This window comes from Hemiscyllium ocellatum, chromosome 10, assembly GCF_020745735.1.
Source record: "Hemiscyllium ocellatum isolate sHemOce1 chromosome 10, sHemOce1.pat.X.cur, whole genome shotgun sequence".
Classification (NCBI taxonomy): domain Eukaryota; kingdom Metazoa; phylum Chordata; class Chondrichthyes; order Orectolobiformes; family Hemiscylliidae; genus Hemiscyllium; species Hemiscyllium ocellatum.
In genome coordinates this window covers 68,625,008-68,644,734 of record NC_083410.1, presented here as the reverse complement: position 1 = coordinate 68,644,734, position 19,727 = coordinate 68,625,008, and the positions used below count along the sequence as shown (strand labels likewise).

The 19,727-nt window shown below is 39.8% G+C and overlaps 1 protein-coding gene across 1 annotated transcript in view; it reads right to left on the bottom strand.

Moving 5' to 3' along the window:
• LOC132819796 (rho guanine nucleotide exchange factor TIAM2) overlaps nt 1–19,727 on the bottom strand; it is a 401,154-nt gene that overhangs the window by 103,326 nt on the left and 278,101 nt on the right. Inside the window, exons 13-15 of the mRNA XM_060831569.1 lie at nt 14,494–14,586; nt 12,594–12,839; nt 996–1,096 (exon numbers count right to left, since the gene is read on the bottom strand). Of these exons, the coding sequence (XP_060687552.1) occupies nt 996–1,096; nt 12,594–12,839; nt 14,494–14,586 (440 nt within the window). The remainder of the gene's footprint in view (nt 1–995; nt 1,097–12,593; nt 12,840–14,493; nt 14,587–19,727) is intronic.

Genomic DNA, 19,727 nt, shown 5'->3' with positions numbered 1-19,727 from the left:
AACAAATGGTTACTTTCAAATAGATTGGGATGAAATGCTACTCAGACTGTACTTGCACAGCAAGTTTCCAGTTTCTGTTCTGTTCTAATCTACAATGGTCTGCTGAAGGGTGCTCTTGGGGATTATATTCACCAAGGAATGAGGAGAAAGAGATGCAGAGGGAGTGTTATCAACTTTTACATAACTCTTGGACTATCTTGTTTCTGAAATATGCCTAGTTAACAAAGTGCAAGTTAGTCTAAACATTATGGATCATTTGGTGGAGGAAACTAAACAGCTACAATCCCTTATTAATTGCGAGTGGCCAAGGGCTCCTAAAACCAAGATTGGATATAATACCCTCCATGGTGGAATAGCCTGAAACCCAAAGTTTTAAATATTGGTCACTTAGTTGAGATACTGAAGGCCTTCCAACTGTACTACTTTAAAAAATGAAAGCTTTCTCACATGGGAAAATAAAAAAAGAGAAAGGAGCGATTAAAACTGCAACATGCATCTAAACAGATTAGAGTTACTAACATTTCAATCCTGTCAATGGAAAACTAAGAATAAACACATGAGAAAGAATACTCATAAGCAAATCTAATGCTTTTGCAAACATGTTTCGAAGTAAAGGCATCTAAATGTTAAGTTTTGAAAACTGCTGAAGTCAAAACGAAATTGAAATGTTAGACTGGTATTAAACAACAGAAATGAGTTAGGTTGATTATTTTTAATGGATTTCAACATGGAAATTAAACATTAAGCTTTTCATTGTTGTTTTCTTGGAACCTCATTAACAGCAACCTAAAATTCACAACGTCTACACCAATATTTCTGTCTTAGTATATACTATATATTCTGTCATTCTAATTATTTACTTTTGATATTTACCAAAGTCAAGGAAAGCAACATACCAGCCTATGAAAAACTTAAATGCTGATTCTATCTTTTGTAGATTCTGTTCAGAAATCACACGATAGTTTACAAAGCACTAACAGAATGTCAGCACTTACCTTTAAAAATGATTCAGTATTTTCATCCTGATGCAATGACTCCACAAAGTCTGTTGGGATACTTCTTGTTAGAGCCGGCACATCTGGCACACTAGTGAAATCTGAAATTTACAAAAATTTAAACATTTTATTTGTAACACAGTGTGTAAAGCTCTCTTGTTGCAGTGTTGTTACTGATTCAATTCAAAGCTACAATATCCTGTTGAATTCCAATTTAAAAATGCTTTTCAGTTGCAATTCAGAATACTATATCAACTAAGTCACATTTAGAGGTAGACTTTTAAGAATTTTAAAAAAACGTGAAGTTAGATGATGCATGTAACAGGGCTTTTGAACAAAAAGCTTACAAGAAGAAAAAAAAGAACAAATTGTTCATTTACTCAGATGCAAGGCAACAAACACCTCAATTGTTCAATGTATTGCCATAGACCTACCTGGCTGTAAATGACACCAAGAATCTAGTGAAAACACTAATCAGTAACTAAACTCAAATATCGTAAACAGAAACCTGCAATCAGACAACAATCTAAACATTTGAACTTTTCCTTGGTTTCTTTTTCAAGTAGGCAGCCAGAAACTGCTAATATTATCCTGCTTCAAGGGTGCTGGATTAATTATTTTTCTGACATTGTGCTAAATACTAAGCAATTACTCTGCAATACTTGCTTCTCCACCCAATTCAAAATTTATTTCTCTGCAGCATTTGATACTGATCATAAAATTCATTTCAGCAACTAACTCCTAAATCTGACTGAAATTTACTTGAGAGATATCTTACGCTGCAAATGTCTCGCATCAAATGCCAGCAGATGTCAGGGTTTTGAGTTGGTAAACAGCAGGAACATTGGAGATGCGTCATTTAGGCTTCACTCCCATTTGTGGCAAATTAGATATTTTAATCCATTCTGCTATACAATTACTCTAGTCAGAACTTTTAAAATGCTTACGTTGCTGAAGGGAAACATCCTATTGCATTGATAAACTATTAGAAAGAGAAGGGTTTTCAGAAGTTATGTGCACTTTCTTGGGAAAATCATTAATAGTATGAGTAACAGTACAACTACATTTCTGCTGCTCTCACATTACTGTTTGCAATGAGTTATTGTAATGCATGAATAGTCAAAGATAGTGCCCAAAGAGTTTTAAAATATAGAAAAGATAAGTATTTTTAGATTTCAACTCCAGTATGATTTACTTACTGAGGTACACTGTCGTACATGAATTTTATGAGCAGGATAACATTTTTACACATAACATAATAAAGTATTTTGTTTTAATGAAAGCCCCTTTACTCCAGTTCCAAGGCAGAACAGCTCCAGTTAGCATTAGATCTGCACTTAATATCAGTGTTGCACCGTCTTATTTACTTACGTGTAAATACACTTGAGAGAGCAATCAAATATTTTAATTATAATGTGGTGCTTAATTCAGTCATATAAAGGATCGTTAAATCCCTAAAGAACTATCAACAGTTTGAGGGAAATTTAGATAAGTTGAAAATTGGATCAGATGTAAACTTTATATGATTAAAAAAGTTGTAGTTGATTCATTTTACTGGAAGAGTGCTATGTGCCATGCTCTGAAGATATAAAAAGGCAAAGCAAGTCTGAGACTACACATTTGTAAACCTATTAAGATTTGATCCAAAGCCAGTGGCAACAATTTTATATGAGCGAATTGGCCTTTGGGCAAACTGCTGCTTGGGTCAATAACAAGATACATTCATAGACCTCCTTTAACAGAGCAAAGCATCCTAACATGCTTCACAAAAACATTAAACAAAGATACTGACACACATAAGGAGATATGAGGATGACTTGACAAGACGCTTGTGAAAGTTTTAAGCAACATCTTATAGTAATGAATAAAGTCAATTGCAAAACAGAAATGCAAAAATTGGCAACTGAGAACAGCGTAATAAAACTGGAGAACTGTACTTGCTAGATTACTCAAAAAAAAGCGACAGAATAATCAATCTAACTTTGTTGTTGGGAGAAACTTTAAGCAAGGGTAGACTGGAGTTTGCTGAGACACCTGGGATGCCAATGTCTGAATCACAATGGTCTGGGCCACTTCTATGCCTATAACAAAATGTTGGTCAGTCTTCAGAGAGTATGCCAATTTGAGATCCAATTAAATTTGGCAAGTGTACCAGGGAATCAACAGCCCAATGAAAGAATCCACAGCAATGTGTAGCCATCAGCACCATCAGAACAGGTATCAATGTAGGTTGAGATACACCCTGAAGGCCTGCCACAGGATTTTGAAAGCTATATCTGTGGCCCTCTGATACCCATGGCTCTGCCCAGTGGGGACATAATAAGAGAGAGAGGCTCCAGGGAATTACATATTTCAGTCTTAGCAGTGGGAGCTATTTGCTGTTATGAAGGTTCTGACAATATCACCAATTGCAACTCCAAGGTGGGCACTTAATTAGGCAATTAATGGTCCACCTCTGCCAGGCGCTGCTGGTCAGACTCTGGCTCAGGAAAAAGCACTCAGAAGAGGGATTGCATTACAGATTTGGCCCAAACTGAGATTGTCTAATTTGCCCTGGTCCCAAATCCAAAAATTGTTTCACAGGACTGAGAAAATTCAGCTCAATAATCAGAGCAAAATTGATACCTTAGAATCATAAAGTCAGAGATGTACAGCATGGAAACAGATCCTTCGGTCCGACCCATCCATGCCGATCAGATATCCCAACCCAATCAAGTCCCACCTGCCAGCACCCAGCCCATATCCCTCCAAACCCTTCCTATTCATATACTCATCCAAATGCCTTTTAAATTTTGCAATTGTACCAGCTCCCACCACATCCTCTGGCAGCTCATTCTATACACGTATCACCCTCTGTGTGAAAAAGTTGCCCCATAGGTCTCTTTTATATCTTTCCCCTCTCACCCTAAACCTATGCCCTCTAGTTTTGGACTCCCCGACCCCAGGGAAAAGACTTTGCCTATTTACTCTATCCATGCCCCTCAACTTTGTAAACCTCCATAAGGTCACCCCTCAGCTTCCGACGCTTCAGGGAAAACAGCCCCAGCCTGTTCAGCCTCTCCTTATGGCTCAAATTCTCCAACCCTGGCAACGTCCTTGTAAATCTTTTCTGAACCCTTTCAAGTTTCATAACATCTTTCCGTTAGGAAGGAGACCAGAATTGCACGCAATATTCCAACAGTGGCTTAACCAATGTCCTGTACAACTGCAACATGACCTCCCAACTCCTGTACTCAATACTCTGACCAATAAAGGAAAACATACCAAACGCCTTCTTCACTATCCTATCTATCTGTGTTTCCACTTTCAAGGAGCTATGATCATGCACTCCAAGATCTCTTTGTTCAGCAACATTCCCTAGGATCTTACCATTCAGTGTAAGAGTCCTGCTAAGATTTGCTTTCGCAAAATGCAGTACCTCACATTTATCTGAATTAAACTTCATCTGCCACTTCTCAGTCCATTGGCCCATCTGGTCAAGATCCTGTTGTAATCTGAGATAACGATCTTCACTGTCCACTACACCTCCAATTTTGGTGCCATCTGCAAACTTACTAACTATATCTTTTATGCTCGCACCCAAATCATTTATGTAAATGACAAAAGGTAGAGGACCCAGCATCGATCCTTGTGCACTCCACTGGTCACAGGCCTCCAGTCTGAAAAACAACCCTCCACCATCACCCTCTGTCTTCTACCTTTGAGCCACCCAAGTGGCTAGCTCTCCCTGTATTCAGTGAGATCTAACCTTGCTAATCAGTCTCCCATGGGGATCCTTGATCAAATTAAGGGTTTTAAAACATAATCAAAGAGAGAAAAAGGTTGACCTAGACATAGTTGAGACAATGGATGACACTGAGTGATTAAAGAAAATCTAAAGTGCACGTTTAAGATAGGTGAACATGATATACTATGACAGCAAATCTTCTGGTAAGAATAGGACTAGCAGCAGCAGCATGACAGGGAAGTGCATATATTATAACCATAATCATCCAGCGCTGCCTCCATTTAGAAATAGTCCCCTCTCTCTGAAAATTTGCAAAGTAAATCCGCATTTAAAAAGAAACCTGCCTATCTAAATTCTGTTATTGGGGTGGCTATTGGAAGCTATAATTAAGGAGGAACAACTGAGCAGAGTACTTAGATTTGTGGGAAAAGGCAACACAGATTTATTAAGTTTGGGGTAGGGATGACATTTCTAATAAAACTAATTGGAATTTGTTGAGCAAAACATTTAAGACATTTTTAATAATGTTCATTTGTTTTAGTGCTGTTTGCAAGTTAGAAATTAGGGAATTTGCTCAAAAATGCAGTTTAAATTTCATTTTAAAATGTAAGGATACTACTGAGAGTGCCTTTTTGTGGCTAGTTGATGTTCGTGTGTCCTGGTGGCTAGTTTTCTGCCTGTTTGTTACAGTTCTTGCAAGGTATCTTGTAAATGACAATAATTTTACTTGTTGTCTGTATAAGGTCTTTCGTTCATTAGCTACTGTTTTAATGTGTTGGTGGATTTATATACATAGATTAGATTACATAGATTACTTACAGTGTGGAAACAGACCCTTCGGCCCAACAAGTCCACACTGACCCACCGAAGCGCAACCCACCCATACCCCTACATTTACCTAACACTACGGGCAATTCACCTGACCTGCACATCTTTGGACTGTGGGAGGAAACCGGAGCACCCGGAGGAAACCCACGCAGACACAGGGAGAACATGCAAACTCCACACAGTCAGTCGCCTGAGTCGGGAATTGAACCCAGGTCTCTGGCGCTGTGAGGCAGCAGTGCTAACCAATGTGCCACCGTGCCGCCCGTGATTTGTGGGCTACCATGATGTCAAGGAGTCTGAGTAGCCTGGCAGTCATTTCCTAGATGCCTTTGATGTATAATACCCAATCAGTAATCCCCTTACTAGCATGAAATTCACTAAAGAGGAGAAAAAAAACAACAAACTGCCGTTCCTAGATGTCACAGTAGAGCAAACAGTCAATGGGGAACTTCAAACGAGCACCTACAGGAAAACAACACATACGGACCAAATACTGAACTACAGAAGCAATTATCCCAACATCCACAAACGAAGCTGCATTAGAACATTATTTTAAAGAGCCACCACACACTGCAGCACAGAGGACTACGCAAAGCAGAATAAGATCACCTATACCGTATATTCAAAAAGAACAGACACCCAGAGAACACAATTCACCAGTTTCTCAGCAACAAACCTAAACAAGCAGGCAAAAGTCCCAGAAAGTCCCCTACATCAAAGGCATCTCAGAAAAGACTGCCAGACCACTCAGACCTCTTGGCATCATGGTAGCCCACAAACCCACCAACACACTAAAACAGCAGTTAATGAACTTGAAAGATCCTATATAAACAAGCAAAACTAATGTCATTTACAAAATACCTTGCAAGAACTGTAACAAACACTACATTGTCAAAACAGGCAGAAAATTAGCTACCAGAATACATGAACATCAACTAGCCACAAAAAGACAGGACCCCCTCTACTATCCTTACATATGGATGAGAAAGGATACCACTTCGACTGGGACAACACATCCATCCTAAGACGAGCCAAACAGAAACTGCATGAGAATTCCTAGAAGCATGGCATTCCAATCGGAACTCTGAGGTCCCATTTACCATCCAAAGAACAGGAAATGACATCATAGGAAATTACATCACAAACCCAAACATATAAATAGAAAGCAGGCTACACCACCAGCGCTTCATCCGGAGGCTCACTGAAGATGCTACCTAGTATGGTGATGCAACGTCTGAAAACAAATCTTCCAGCTCAGTGAGCAAACCTACATCCAGAACCTCAACCTGAGCTACAAACCCTCTCAAAACTCATTAGGTGTAACCCTTCTTGAGGAGTGCTCTTGATTGAGTCAGGGTTGATTCCTGGCTTGCTCATAATGATAGTGTTGGAGATATTCCAAACTAGGAGGATGCAGATTGCATTGATGGTCCATCGCATTTCGTGGATGCCTAGTCTTGAGTTATTAGAGTTAATCTATCCCATTCAGTTCACAAGGAAGGACTTTGCTGCTACAAGGACTGTGTGATTGCCACACTTACCAATACCACCATGGACAGATGCATCTGTGGCAGAAAGATTTGGGAGGAGGTGGTCAAGCATATTTTTTGCTCTTGGTGGTTCCCACACCACTTTCTGAAGACCCAATCCAGCAGCTTTGTTCTTTGACCAGCTTGCTGCTGCCAAGCCACTCGTATTGGTTGAGATTTAAGTCCCCCCTCACATAGCACACCCTGCACCCTTGTCTCCCCAACCTCCCCAATGTTTCCTCCAAATGTTGTTCAACATGGAGGACTATTGATTAAACAGCCAACAGATGGTATGTGTTAATGAGCAAACATTGGGGTGGTGGCGGCAACATGGTGTTATCACTGACCTAGTAATCCGGAGACTCAGATGATGTTCAGGGTAGCTGAGCTCATATCCCCCCATAGCAGATGTATAATCTGAATTCAATAAAACATGAAACCCGATGCCATGACATTTCATGGTGTCTACAGTCAATGTTAAGGTTTCCCAGGGTAATTTCCTTCTGACTGTATATCACTGTGCCTTTTAGTCCCATTAGCTCAGTAGGACATACCTAAAGGAGGTGATGGTGGTGAATGGAACATTGTAAGATATGATTCTGTAAGTATACCTATGTCAGGATGATGCTTGACTGGTCTCCTAATTTTGGCACTAGACCCAGAGTGTCAGTAAGGAAGTATGGTTGAAGGACTTCACCAGAGCTGTATTTGTTATTGCCGTTTGATAGGGATTCTATGATTCTACAAGTGTGGAAATAGGCCATCTGACCCAACAAGTCCACACCGACCCCCCGAAGAGTAACCCACCCTACCTTATTACTCTGCATTTACCCCTAACCTACACATCAATTAACACTAAAGGCAGTTTAGCATGGCCAATTCACCTAACCTGCACATCTTTGGATTGTGGGAGGAAATTGGAGCACCTGGAGAAAACCCATGCAGATAGGGGGAGAATGTGCAAACTCCACACAGTCGCCCAAGGCTGGAATGGAACCCAGGTCCCGAGCACTCTAAGGCAGTAATGCCAACTGAGCCACTGTGCCAACCCTTTCCGCCACCGTTTCTGGTGGTCCATCTTATTTTATTGCTTTTTGTAGACTTTCCAGTAGTTATTACATCTGAGTGGCTTGCTAAGCAATTTCAGAGGCAGTTAAGAGTCAACCACATCGCTGTATGTCTGGAGTCACATGCAGACCAAATCAAGGAAGGACGGTAGTTTTCTTCCCCAAAGGACATTCGTGAACTAGATGGGATTTTTCTGACAAATGACACTTGTTTCATGATCAATAAATTTAAATTCCAGATTTTTAATTGAATTCAAAATCCACCATCTGCTTGAATAGGATACAAACCCAGATCCCCAGAGCATTAGCCAGTTCCCTGGATTACTCATCCAGCAATATTACTAACATGCCATCCCTTCCCTAAGGTGCCATTCCCTGTCCAATACAAAGATAAAGAGGAGGAAAAAAAAACAGTAATTTGTACCATGCTTGGATCATTTCTATTGCATGTTTAAAAATCTATGAATCTGTATTATAAAGGAATATAGATTACCACTATCATTGCAATCTGCAAACATCTAATACCCTATTTCAGAGAGAGATTTTACTGTTTGCTTGAATACTTTGGGTGTAAAATGATTAAAATTTCAATTCCACTGATGGAAGTGCAGATAACTCTTTAAAAATTATTATTATAATGTTCCCAACCTAGATTCCTTACAGTGCTATTCCGTCCCTGACGCAGTTAACTTTATATAAGCTACAAAAACATCACTTCTTTCTCACTGAACGTGTCTTTAATGCTTCAGTCTGGGACTAATAAAACATCATTCTAGTTTAAATTATTTTTCTTTGGAACATTGCTTAGTACACTTTACTCTGTTGAAAGACTTCTTAGCACTTTGGAACTTGATGCATGCTTCTCTCTCAAACAACTTCTGAGCCCAGAGTAAATCAACCTGGATGCTTCTCTTCCCAAACACTCCAGGTAGTTTGTGAGGAAACCTGCTAACCTTCCTGACAACAAGCCAGGAAGAGGAGAGTTGTGGGACCTGTGAGGGAGCAGCTCAGCTGACTATGAAGCTAAGTGAGAAAAACAAAGTGATGTAATAATTCCACAAAGGCTGGTATCACGTCACCAAGTCACTCTTTATTTACATGTGCATAGTACATGACATTGACCCAGTTAGCACAGAGCCAGCTGCAAGGGTGAGAAGAACCCTGTTTATATCTTTCAGCCAGGACTCCCTGATTGGACCAGGTTAACAGCCCCGGTTAAGGAGCTCATTCTATGAAGTCCACCTGGATGACTTCCTTCCAATCACTACAATAAGTGACAGCCCAGGAAAATAGTTTCACTGAGATGTAATTGCTGTTAGGGACTGTCTACAAATTGCTGTAAATGAGAGAAGCATATATTTTTAAACAAGTAGCTACACTTTGATTTAACTGAGAATATTTAGGCTAAGTAACCTAAGGAAAATAAAATCATACCGAAAGTAAGTTCTCCAGGGACTTTAAGCAGGGATTTTGAATTGTCGCAGGAGTAGAATGTACTAACATAATTCCTGATGAAGGGCTTTTGCCCGAAATGTCGATTTCGCTGCTCCTTGGATGCTGCCTGAACTGCTGTGCTCTTCCAGCACCACCAATCCAGAATAACATAATTAGCATATTACTCTGCCAAAAACACTCAGCTTGATACATGCTTCTCTCAAACAAGTATGTTCTCTCCCTAAGCCCTCTTGGCAATTTCTTCGGTACTATGAATAACTATCTCACATTGAATTGTGGGTATTGTAGCTCTTTTCTCAAAAGTCAAATATCAACTTCAAACACACACAAACCCACACACTCAACCCAGAACTCTATCAAATGACACCAAAATACACACACTAATAAATTTCAACTTCATCATAAAACTGTTTCCTAGTTTCAATGTCTAACTGTTGAACATTCAATCCAAATACATTCAATTGTAAAAACAGCCTATTCAACTTCAAATATTGCCAGGTCTCCAGGTTAGTTTATCTGTTGTTGATCTCATGTTAACTCTAGACCCAATTCCTCTGAGCATTTCCAGCCACCTTCCTATATTGCATTCTTCATAAACCTGACCTTATTCTGACCTTTACAGTGGGTATTTGAACTCTCACCAATTCCCATTCACTTATCAACCCTTGTGCTGGCTGTCCCACATTCACTGCCAGCTTAATATTGACATTTTCATCCCTGTCTGCAAATCTCTCCATGGCTACATTCTTCCTCCATCTTGGTAACATTCGCTACCACTTAACTCTAAGCAATCTTTGTGTGCCTCAGATTTGGACCTTTTACTCATCACTGACTTAATAGTACCATTTCAGGTCAAAAAGACTCAACATCCCTATTAAACAGTCAGTGGAGTAATAGGGAAAATAAATTGTTGAATGTTGACCGTTACTTCAGATAGAATGGAGTATAACAATAGGAACAACTTGTTAAAACTATGTAAGTTACTAATCAGACCACAGCAGGAATACGGTGATCATTTTGGTTCCCTTAGGCCAGGAAAAACAAACTGGCACTGGAGAAAGTACAGCAATTCACTGAGATGATTGCAAATATAACGGCATGTTCTTGAAGGAAGGTTGTGTCACTTAGGTTTGTGCTCATTAGAGTTTAGAAAAAAAAATGAACGATCTTATTGGAACATATAGGATTATCAGGAGACTTGACATGGCAGACTCAAAGGTTGCTCCCCAATGTGGGGAGTCTGGGACTAGAGGGCATAATCTCCAAACAAAAGTAATTGATTTGAAACAGAGATAAGAAAGACATTATTCTTGCAGAAAGTAGTTGTTTTTGACTTTCTTTACCAAGGAGGGCTATTGGGGCTGAGTTGTTAAGTGTATGCAATCTAAAACAAATCATTAAGGAAATCAAGGGTTATGGGAATAAACTGGAGTTAAGGATTATCAGATCAGCCATGATCCCGTTGAATGGTAGAGCAGAGTCAATGGGTTAAATGGCTACTTCTGCTTATTGTTTATGCCTCCACCTTCTTCAAGCCACTGTATATGGCATATATCTTTTGGCGAGCATTTGTCAAATGTGTTTTTGTATCAATTTTTTTTGACAGTGCTCCTGTAAAATGTCATAATATGCATAAATACATTAGAGGTCCTGTGTGTTTACTGTTTACTTATTCATGGGATGAGGGTGTTGCTTAGTAGGCCAGCATTTATTGCTCATGCCGAATTGTCCAAAAGGTAGTAAAGAGTCAACCACATGTAGACCAGACAAGGTGAGGATGGCAGTTTCCTTCTCTAAAGCACATTGGAAAAACCTACCTGGTTCACTAATGATCAACAATGGATTCATGGTTATCATTAGATTCTTAATTACAGATTTTTTTGATGAATTCAAATTCTACCATTGTGACAGGATTCAAACTCAGGTCTTCTAAACATTATCTAGGTCTCTAGATTAACAGCCCAATGATAGTTCCACTAGGTAGTCACCGCCCTCACCTGGATCTGAGGAATTCCATTCTCATTTATACTTTTCAACACTGGTGTTGTCAGTTTATAGAAATGTAGAACCTGATGAATCTTCTGGAGGTCCAACATCATCAACTTTTTTAAAGGGGCAGGCAATATTTATGGAGAACTTTGCCAAAAATGATCCAAACATTTAAAGGAAACTGGATGGTCACTTGAGGGAAATAAAATTTTACAGCTACAATCAGGGAACAAAACTGACCAGATTGCCTTACAGTGAGCCACTATGAACTCAATGGGATGAATGGTATTCCTCTCCCCAAGATTGAAAACTAAGTTTGATGTTCTAGATGTCCTTCATATTAGAGTGTGTACCACTGGTCATTTATATTTTCAATTCCTCACACAAAACCTCCTTTCTAATCAGCACAAAGACATGCCAAGTTGCATCACCCTATCGGTCATATCACAGGTGACACTGCAAAAGGCACCAAAATAAATAGCATACATGAGATAAAAAACTAAAGGAAAGAAACAATTTAACTCTTCAGTAGCAAATTATGAAATAAACAGGCAACAATTTAGTCAAACTGTATTGCTGTGCTGTACTTGAAAGACTATTAAAATTGAAAATATTGATTATGTTTATGTATCCTGTCATTTCCAGCTGATGAAGTTTGTCTATTGCTCACTGATGCCACATTCCAAAATCCATAGTGCCTCACGATGAAAGATTACAGCATTAGTTCCTGCACTACTTCAGAAATGCACATGGAAAATTTTTTCTATAAGTATCTCTGAGACTCAGAGGAACAAACGGCAAAACAATTTAAAGTGTCTTATCAACAACAATTAAAGTGATTTAAACCAGATAAACAAAGGTCACAAAGCTGATGTTTAGATTTCAGGGTGAATCATCTGCCATCTGAAAAAAAAAGTCACAATTGTTTTTAAAGAGAAAATACACCATCACTTCTCTAAAAACATGACACAGCTTTGTAATTACAAAGAAACCCAGAACTCACCAGAAGGGACAGGAAGAAGGTTGTCAATAAACTCAACCAGCAATTTTGATTGGTCAGAAGGAGGTGGGGACATCATGTGGTTTAGTGAATCGCTGTAGTCTGTTGGCATTTGGTTGCAATCTAATGAGAACCTTCTGATAGTCAGTATTAAGTGGTTCTCTGCAAATAACGATTCAATTTGTGCATGGTGTAGATTTGCAACCATTTCACCATTTATAATCAAGATCTCATCTCCCACTCTTGCACCTAACAGAAAGAAAACAGGAACAGTAACAATGTTAAAGAAGTCTCCTCTCCCAAGCTGCAAATTTACCCTCAACTTTTGAATGTTAGCTGAACTACCATATTCTACTTTTACTTCAAATTTCCCTTCTCAGCTTTAAAAAAAATTTAATCTAAATGAATGAAATCATTAATTTTACCAGGATTGTTATCTTATATAAATGTGTCATAAATCATTAAACACTATAGTTTGTTAAAATATCAAACAGAAATTTTACACAAGCACATGGAACCCTGATTTGTTGAAACATATTTTTGGTAATGTCTCTATTTATGTTAAATTTCCCAATGTCCCATTTAAATGCCACAGGAATATCAGGTGCCTGACACAACACTATATGGTATCGCCTGAACTAGGTACCCTCACAGGAAAAGTCGATTGAACAAGCTACTTTATTTATAAACACTTTTAATCAACCCATTCAGAAACATTACGACCCATATGTCCAGAGTAGATGGGACATACATTCTGTGTAGAGGTAGGGACATTACCAAAATGCCCCTAGACCCTAATACTATCTCACTGATATAGTATCTTTAATGAAAGCATTACAAAACAAAGTACAACTGAAGCCATATACACGAGGTCAGATGACCAAAAGCTCAATTAAAGAGGAATGTTTTACAAAAGCAAAACAAGCTAGAAAAGTGGACAGTTATAGGGAGGGCATTCCAAAGCTTCCAATTTAGCTGAAGACATAGCTACCAATATTAGATCTACGGCAATTGGAAAAGTCCAATAGGCCAGAACTGGAGCAGTGCAGATTCTCAGCAGAATAAAGGGCTGGCAGAGATTACAGAGGTAAAGTATTATAAGACTATGGAGGAATTCGAAAAACAAGAATTTTAAAGTCAACACTTTGCTTGACCGGGAACCAATGTAAGTCCGTGAGCACAAAAGTGACAGATGAACAGGAATTGATGCAAGTTAAAACAGGGATCAGAATTTTGAATTACCTTAGATTTATGGAGGGTAGAATGTAGGAGGCCAGGCGGATATGCACTGGAATAATTGAGTCTAGAAGTAACAAAGGCATAAATGAGGGTTTCAACAGAAGGCAAGCTGAGACTTGTGCGAAGTTGGGTGATGCGAAGGAGGTGGAAATAGATGTTCTTAGTAATATAGCATGAACATGAGGTCAGAAACTCCCCTTGAGAACAAATGTGACACCAATGTTACAAACAGGCTTGCTTGATCTCAGATCATTATTAGATTTAGGGATGAAAGCACTTGGAGGGGGATTGAAAGCAATGATTCCAGTTTTCCCAAAATTTAACTGGAAGCAAATCTTTGCTAATGTAGAATTGTTGGATAAGCAGTATGATAATTAGCAAGGCATTCAAAAAAATTACCCAAACAATATGAGTGTGCAGCATCTATATATAGCTCTTTGACGCTCAACCAATATATACTGTATATAGAAACCTGGACAATGAGTTTCTGAATACTACTCCACTATGAGAAAACCAGTCACGAGCAATATTGTCTGCACTCAGAAACCAAGGATTGCAGGTTAACCATTAAAAGTTCAGACGCTGGATGGTAAAATAGAGTGTTACATTAATGCTAAAACCCGCTACTTCAGTGAGCACAAGATCTTTTTAAATGTAATCGTACCTTCTCTATAGGCGAGACCATCAGGAAGAACATCACTCACAAACAAAGAATTATTGTGCTGCTTTCCATCAACCTGTCCAGCAACTGCAAAACCTTCAAGGGTGAAGCAAAGAAAGTAAATTTTTTACCAAAGAAATTTTGTGCCTAAGTTGGTGCTTTAGTTCCAAAAATGATAAATATTTGGAGTTGAAGTGCACAATCTTACACAAAAGAATCTATTAATTACAAAAAAAAGCAACACTGCAAACCACAAAAATTTATTGTATTGAGTCGCAGATATTTGTAAGCTGTTTCAACTTGCTGTTACATTCCACACTAAAACAAAATTTTTTTTTTTTAATGTGAAGCATTATCATTAACTTTCAGGATACAAGCCAGAAAGTCCTTGCAAATACAGCAAAGTTATTTTCATTCATTGCAGGATGTGGGAGTCATTAGCTGGACGATCACTTACTCTCCATCTCAAGCTACACTTGAGGTGATGGTGGCGATTTGCATTTATGAACTGCTACAATCCATTTCGGATAAGTAAATCCCAAATGTCATTGGGGAGAGAATTTCAGGATTTTAGTGTTGTTTGTAGAAGAGTGCAGTCCTCAGATTCAGTAGGGGCTGGAGCTTGGTAACAGCTCAAACTGATAGGCCCCTGTAGGTATATTTCCAGCAGGACTGAAAGGAATAGTCTCATGAGTTTCCTGCCAAGCTGGCAAGGAAAGGGAGTTTGATGGAGAATTAGTATGGTTGGAGTGAACTGTAAGATTGTGGCTCTAAAAGAAACGTTTGTGTAATAGAATTTATTTAGCAAATTTTATTCACAATAGATTTTTAACCTTTAATCCTCCGTTCCATTTAGATGTATTGCTGCATTACCCGGTTTACTCGCGCATCATGCCTGGATGATGGGCGTGACCACAGCCTGAGTTAACTCCTGCTAATAACCTGTTGGGGTACTCACCATTGGGGTACTTTGCAACCCCCCTCCCCCCAAAACCATGTTGCCACTCCCACCCCCAGCTCAAGCATACCTCCAGCAGCCAGATACGTGATATTGTGGACAGAGACTATTATGGTGGGAATTCCAGGATTTTGACCCAGCGACAAGAGTTTGGGGCGGGGGCGGCGGTGTTGGGGTTGTATAGTTTCAAGTCAGAATTGCATGTGGCTCCGAGGGGAACCTTCAGGTATGTTGTTCCCATGTAATTATACTAAGTTACCACCAACACAGCAAAAGATTCATCTTTGCCCTCTAAAGGTTTCCACCAGCACCAACATTTCACAAATTCATCTGCGTGCATCAGGGTCAATGGCTAATTCAGGCACGCAGGGCAATTACACTTATTTTTAAAAACTCAAAGTTGATGTCATGATACATGGGACAGTAAACCAGAAATCAAAGCATAAGGTGACATATCAACCTAAGAACACCATTGAAATTGGCAAAGACACTACAGTTGTGAGGAGTCACGTGTTGGTCCTTTTGAATCTTTAAATAATAAACACAGTATGAAGAGACACAAAGGTAACAACATCTGGGCTAAAGCAGAAGTTTAGCCAACCAACTAAAATTTAGTTTTCCATTGCTCAACTGTAGCATAGAATTGGAGACAACTTGGAAAGAATGCTAGCAGTTTAGTGAGTAAGTAGTTAGGAGAGGAATGCACTCCTTTACATTTTTTTTTAACCTGCAAGTAGTTGGTGCTTATTCTACTGCAGAGGAAGAGGCTAATTAGTCTGTTCTATTCCTAAGTGTTTAAATAGTAGAAGTGATCTTGATAGGTTTAATAACATATTACAAAAAGAAATGGATAATTTGAATAAGTTACTTAAACACATTAAGATAGCAATTTGTGTCACAATTGTAGAATGTGGGTGCTCTCAAATTCAGTGGCTGCAGTAAATGAACGGATTGATAACTTCAGCTCCATTTTATGAGCTGGAGCTGAACTACAGACAACACAATGTATCAGTGGCAGAAAAAAAAAATTTATCAGGATATTTTGCACCAGACAGCTGTTATACCTGTTAGAATAGGATCTTCAAATTGGGTAAGTGGTCAAGGAGCATGTGACTCACGAGGCAGGTAAGGGGATCCAGAAGCCAGGAGTGCAAGACCTCAGCTTTTGCAATTGGTCAAAAAGTCTGAAGTCCTCACTACTCATTTGGTTGAAGGTGAGGGCTGTAGGATCGATGAGTTAACTGATCATGGCAACGTAATACAGGAAGCCATTAAAATGGGAAATCAAAAAAGAAATTGGAAGCAAAGTGAATGTTTCCAGTTCCGAATGAAGCAGGAAGCAGAATCTGATGCATATGTCTAGATACCAGAGTAAAAGATTTGCACCTTGCCCTGACATTAAGGTGTAACTTGATACTTAGGGTTCCCACAGTTTCACTTCTGAATTGAAGAAAGTGAGACAAATTACGTTCAAAGTGGGAACAAGCTCAACCAGGCAGATAATCCCTGTCAACCACTCTGTCTGAAGAAACAATTATGCAAAGATGAATGGCAAAATCTAAAGAACAGCACAGAACAACTAAAGGATTAATCAGGAGAAAGAAACAGCATGAAAGGATGCTAGCTGTAAAGAAAATAGATAACAAGAGTTTCTACAAGTAATTAAAAAGAAAAAGGAGGTTAAAATGAAATTGGTCTTCTTTAAAAAAAAGAGACTGGACAGTTTATTGTAGATAACATGGAAATGGCAGATGATATAACTGAATATTTTGCTTATCTTCACTGAAAAACATACATAAACTTTCCAAAAGGTAGCTGTAAATCTGGAGATGGAAGGCAGAGAGGAACTGAATAAAATTAATCATCACGTAAATGGATAAAGCTGTGCACTGAATGTCCCAAATCATGATGGATTTCATCCTAGGGTCTTAAAAGAGGTGCTTAACCAGTAGATGCACTGGAGTTAATTTTTTGAAAATTCACTAGCTTTTAGAAAGGCTCAGACTAAAATATAGCAAATGGAACTGCTTCATTCAAGAAAGGAATTGTTCAATTACAGGAAACGAATACAAAAATTGCTGGAAAAGCTCAGCAGGTCTGGCAGCATCTGTGGAGAGAAATCAGAGTAAGTATTTCAGGTTGAGTAATCTTTCCTCAGAACTGAATGGCTAAAGAAATGTCAGTTTATATGCAGAGAACAGGGCGAGAGGAAGGGATAAGGAGTAAACAATAGGTCAGGGTAAAGACCAAAGAGGAAACACATTTGGACAGACAAAGAGGTGCATAATGATCTAGCTAGGAGGTGAATAACTATTAATGGGGACGGTTAGAGGCTAATAATGGGGTGCGTGTAATATTGGACAATGCGATAACAAGGCCTGGTTGTGGGGTTTGGGCTAAGGACATCAGAGAGCTCAAGCCCTAAAGTTGTTGAACTCAATATTGAGTCAAGGCGGCTGCAGGGTCCCCAAGCGAGAAATGAGATGCTGTTCTTCCAGCTTGAGCTGAACTTTACTGGAGCACCGCAGCAAGCCTTAGTCAGAGGTGTTGGCCAGGTAAGAGGGTGGTGCGGTGAAGTGACAGGCAACTGGAACGACAGGATCTTTTTTAGGTCAGAATGTAGGTGTTCTGCAATGTGGTCACCCAATCTAAACGTTGTTTCCCCAATGTTATGGAGACCACATTGAGTGCAGCGAATGCAGTAGACTAAATCATGTTCAGGTCAGGCAGCACCCGAGGTGCAGGAGAATCGACGTTTTGGACAAAGGCCCTTCATCAGGCTTTTGCCTTCCAGCACCACACTTTCGACTCTAATCTCCAGCATCTGCAGTCCTCACTTTCGCCAAGATTATGTGCATCAATGACAGCGTCAGTGCTGCATTCTGCACCCAGGTTGAACTAGAGTAGTTCATCGACTTTGTCAACAACTTCCACCCTGCCTTTAAATTCACATAGTCAATCTCGGACACCTCCCTCCCCTTTCTTGACCTCTTTGTTTCCATCTCTGGTGACAGTCTACAGACATACATTTACTATAAACTCTCAGACTCCCACAACTACCAGAACTACACCTCTTCCCACCTATTATCCTACAAGAAGTCCATCTTGTTTTCCCAATTCTTCCATCTCATCTGTTTGGACAAGGAGACATTCCACTCCCAAGCATCCCAGATGCACACCTATTTTGAACAATGTGCTTTCCCCCTTCCATCATCCAGACAGCCCTCCACTGCCTCTCCATTTCATGCTCCACTGCTCTAAACCCCACCCCCTTCCAAATACAATAATGACAGGGTCCCCCTTGTCCTCACCTTGTACCCCAACCAGTCTCTGCATCCAACGTATCATTGTTAACACTTCTGCCAATTCAGACCCCACCACCAAGAACATCTCCCTCTCTGCCTTTCACAAGGGCCCCTACCTTGGTTCGCACCACTCTCCCCACCACTCTGGTACATTCCCTTCCTGGTGCAAAACCTGCCAGCACATCATCCCCTCACCTCCGTCCAGGGCCCCAAACAGTTCTTCCAGGTGAGACAGAGATTCATGGAGTTTTCCAATTTCAAATAACCTTCCTTCCCATTCCCAACTCCCTTTCCAGCTCCTCCGGCTCCCTTCCAGTCCACTTACTGACCCTTCCTTCCAATCAACCAACCACATTGTACCCACTATCTGTGTTCACCTATCACTACCTCGCTACTCCACCTCTTTCCCCACCCAAAACCCTCATGCCCTACCACCTTTATCTGCAACTCCCCTCACCCCCCACCCCCCCACCACCAGTCCTGAAGAACGGTTGTACCCAAAAATTGACTTCTCTATCTCTTGATGCCACTTGGCTTGCTGTGTTCTTCTAGCTGCTGCAGATTTTTTTTCCCTCTAACTAAATTGTGTGAACTGCAGCTTTAATCTGCAGGAAGTAAGTGAAACATTAACATTTTCCTTTAACTTAAATTGTTAAAGTACCGCACAAATATTTCTTGCGTGTGCTCATTTGTACGAAGGAATCGGTGCATGAAGTCCCATCTACTGCAGAAATTCACTAAAAGGTTCCTAATACAGCATCTTACCAACCCACAACATTACAGTCTAGAAGAACAAGGGTAACAGATACATGGAAACACCACTCCCAGCAAGTTCCACTTCAAGCCACTCACTATCCTGACTTGGAAATATGTCGCCATTCCTTCACTGTTGCTGGGTCAAAATCCTGGAATTCCCTGGCATTGTGGGTTTACCTAACCAAATGGACTGCAGTGAATTGAAGAAATAGCTCACC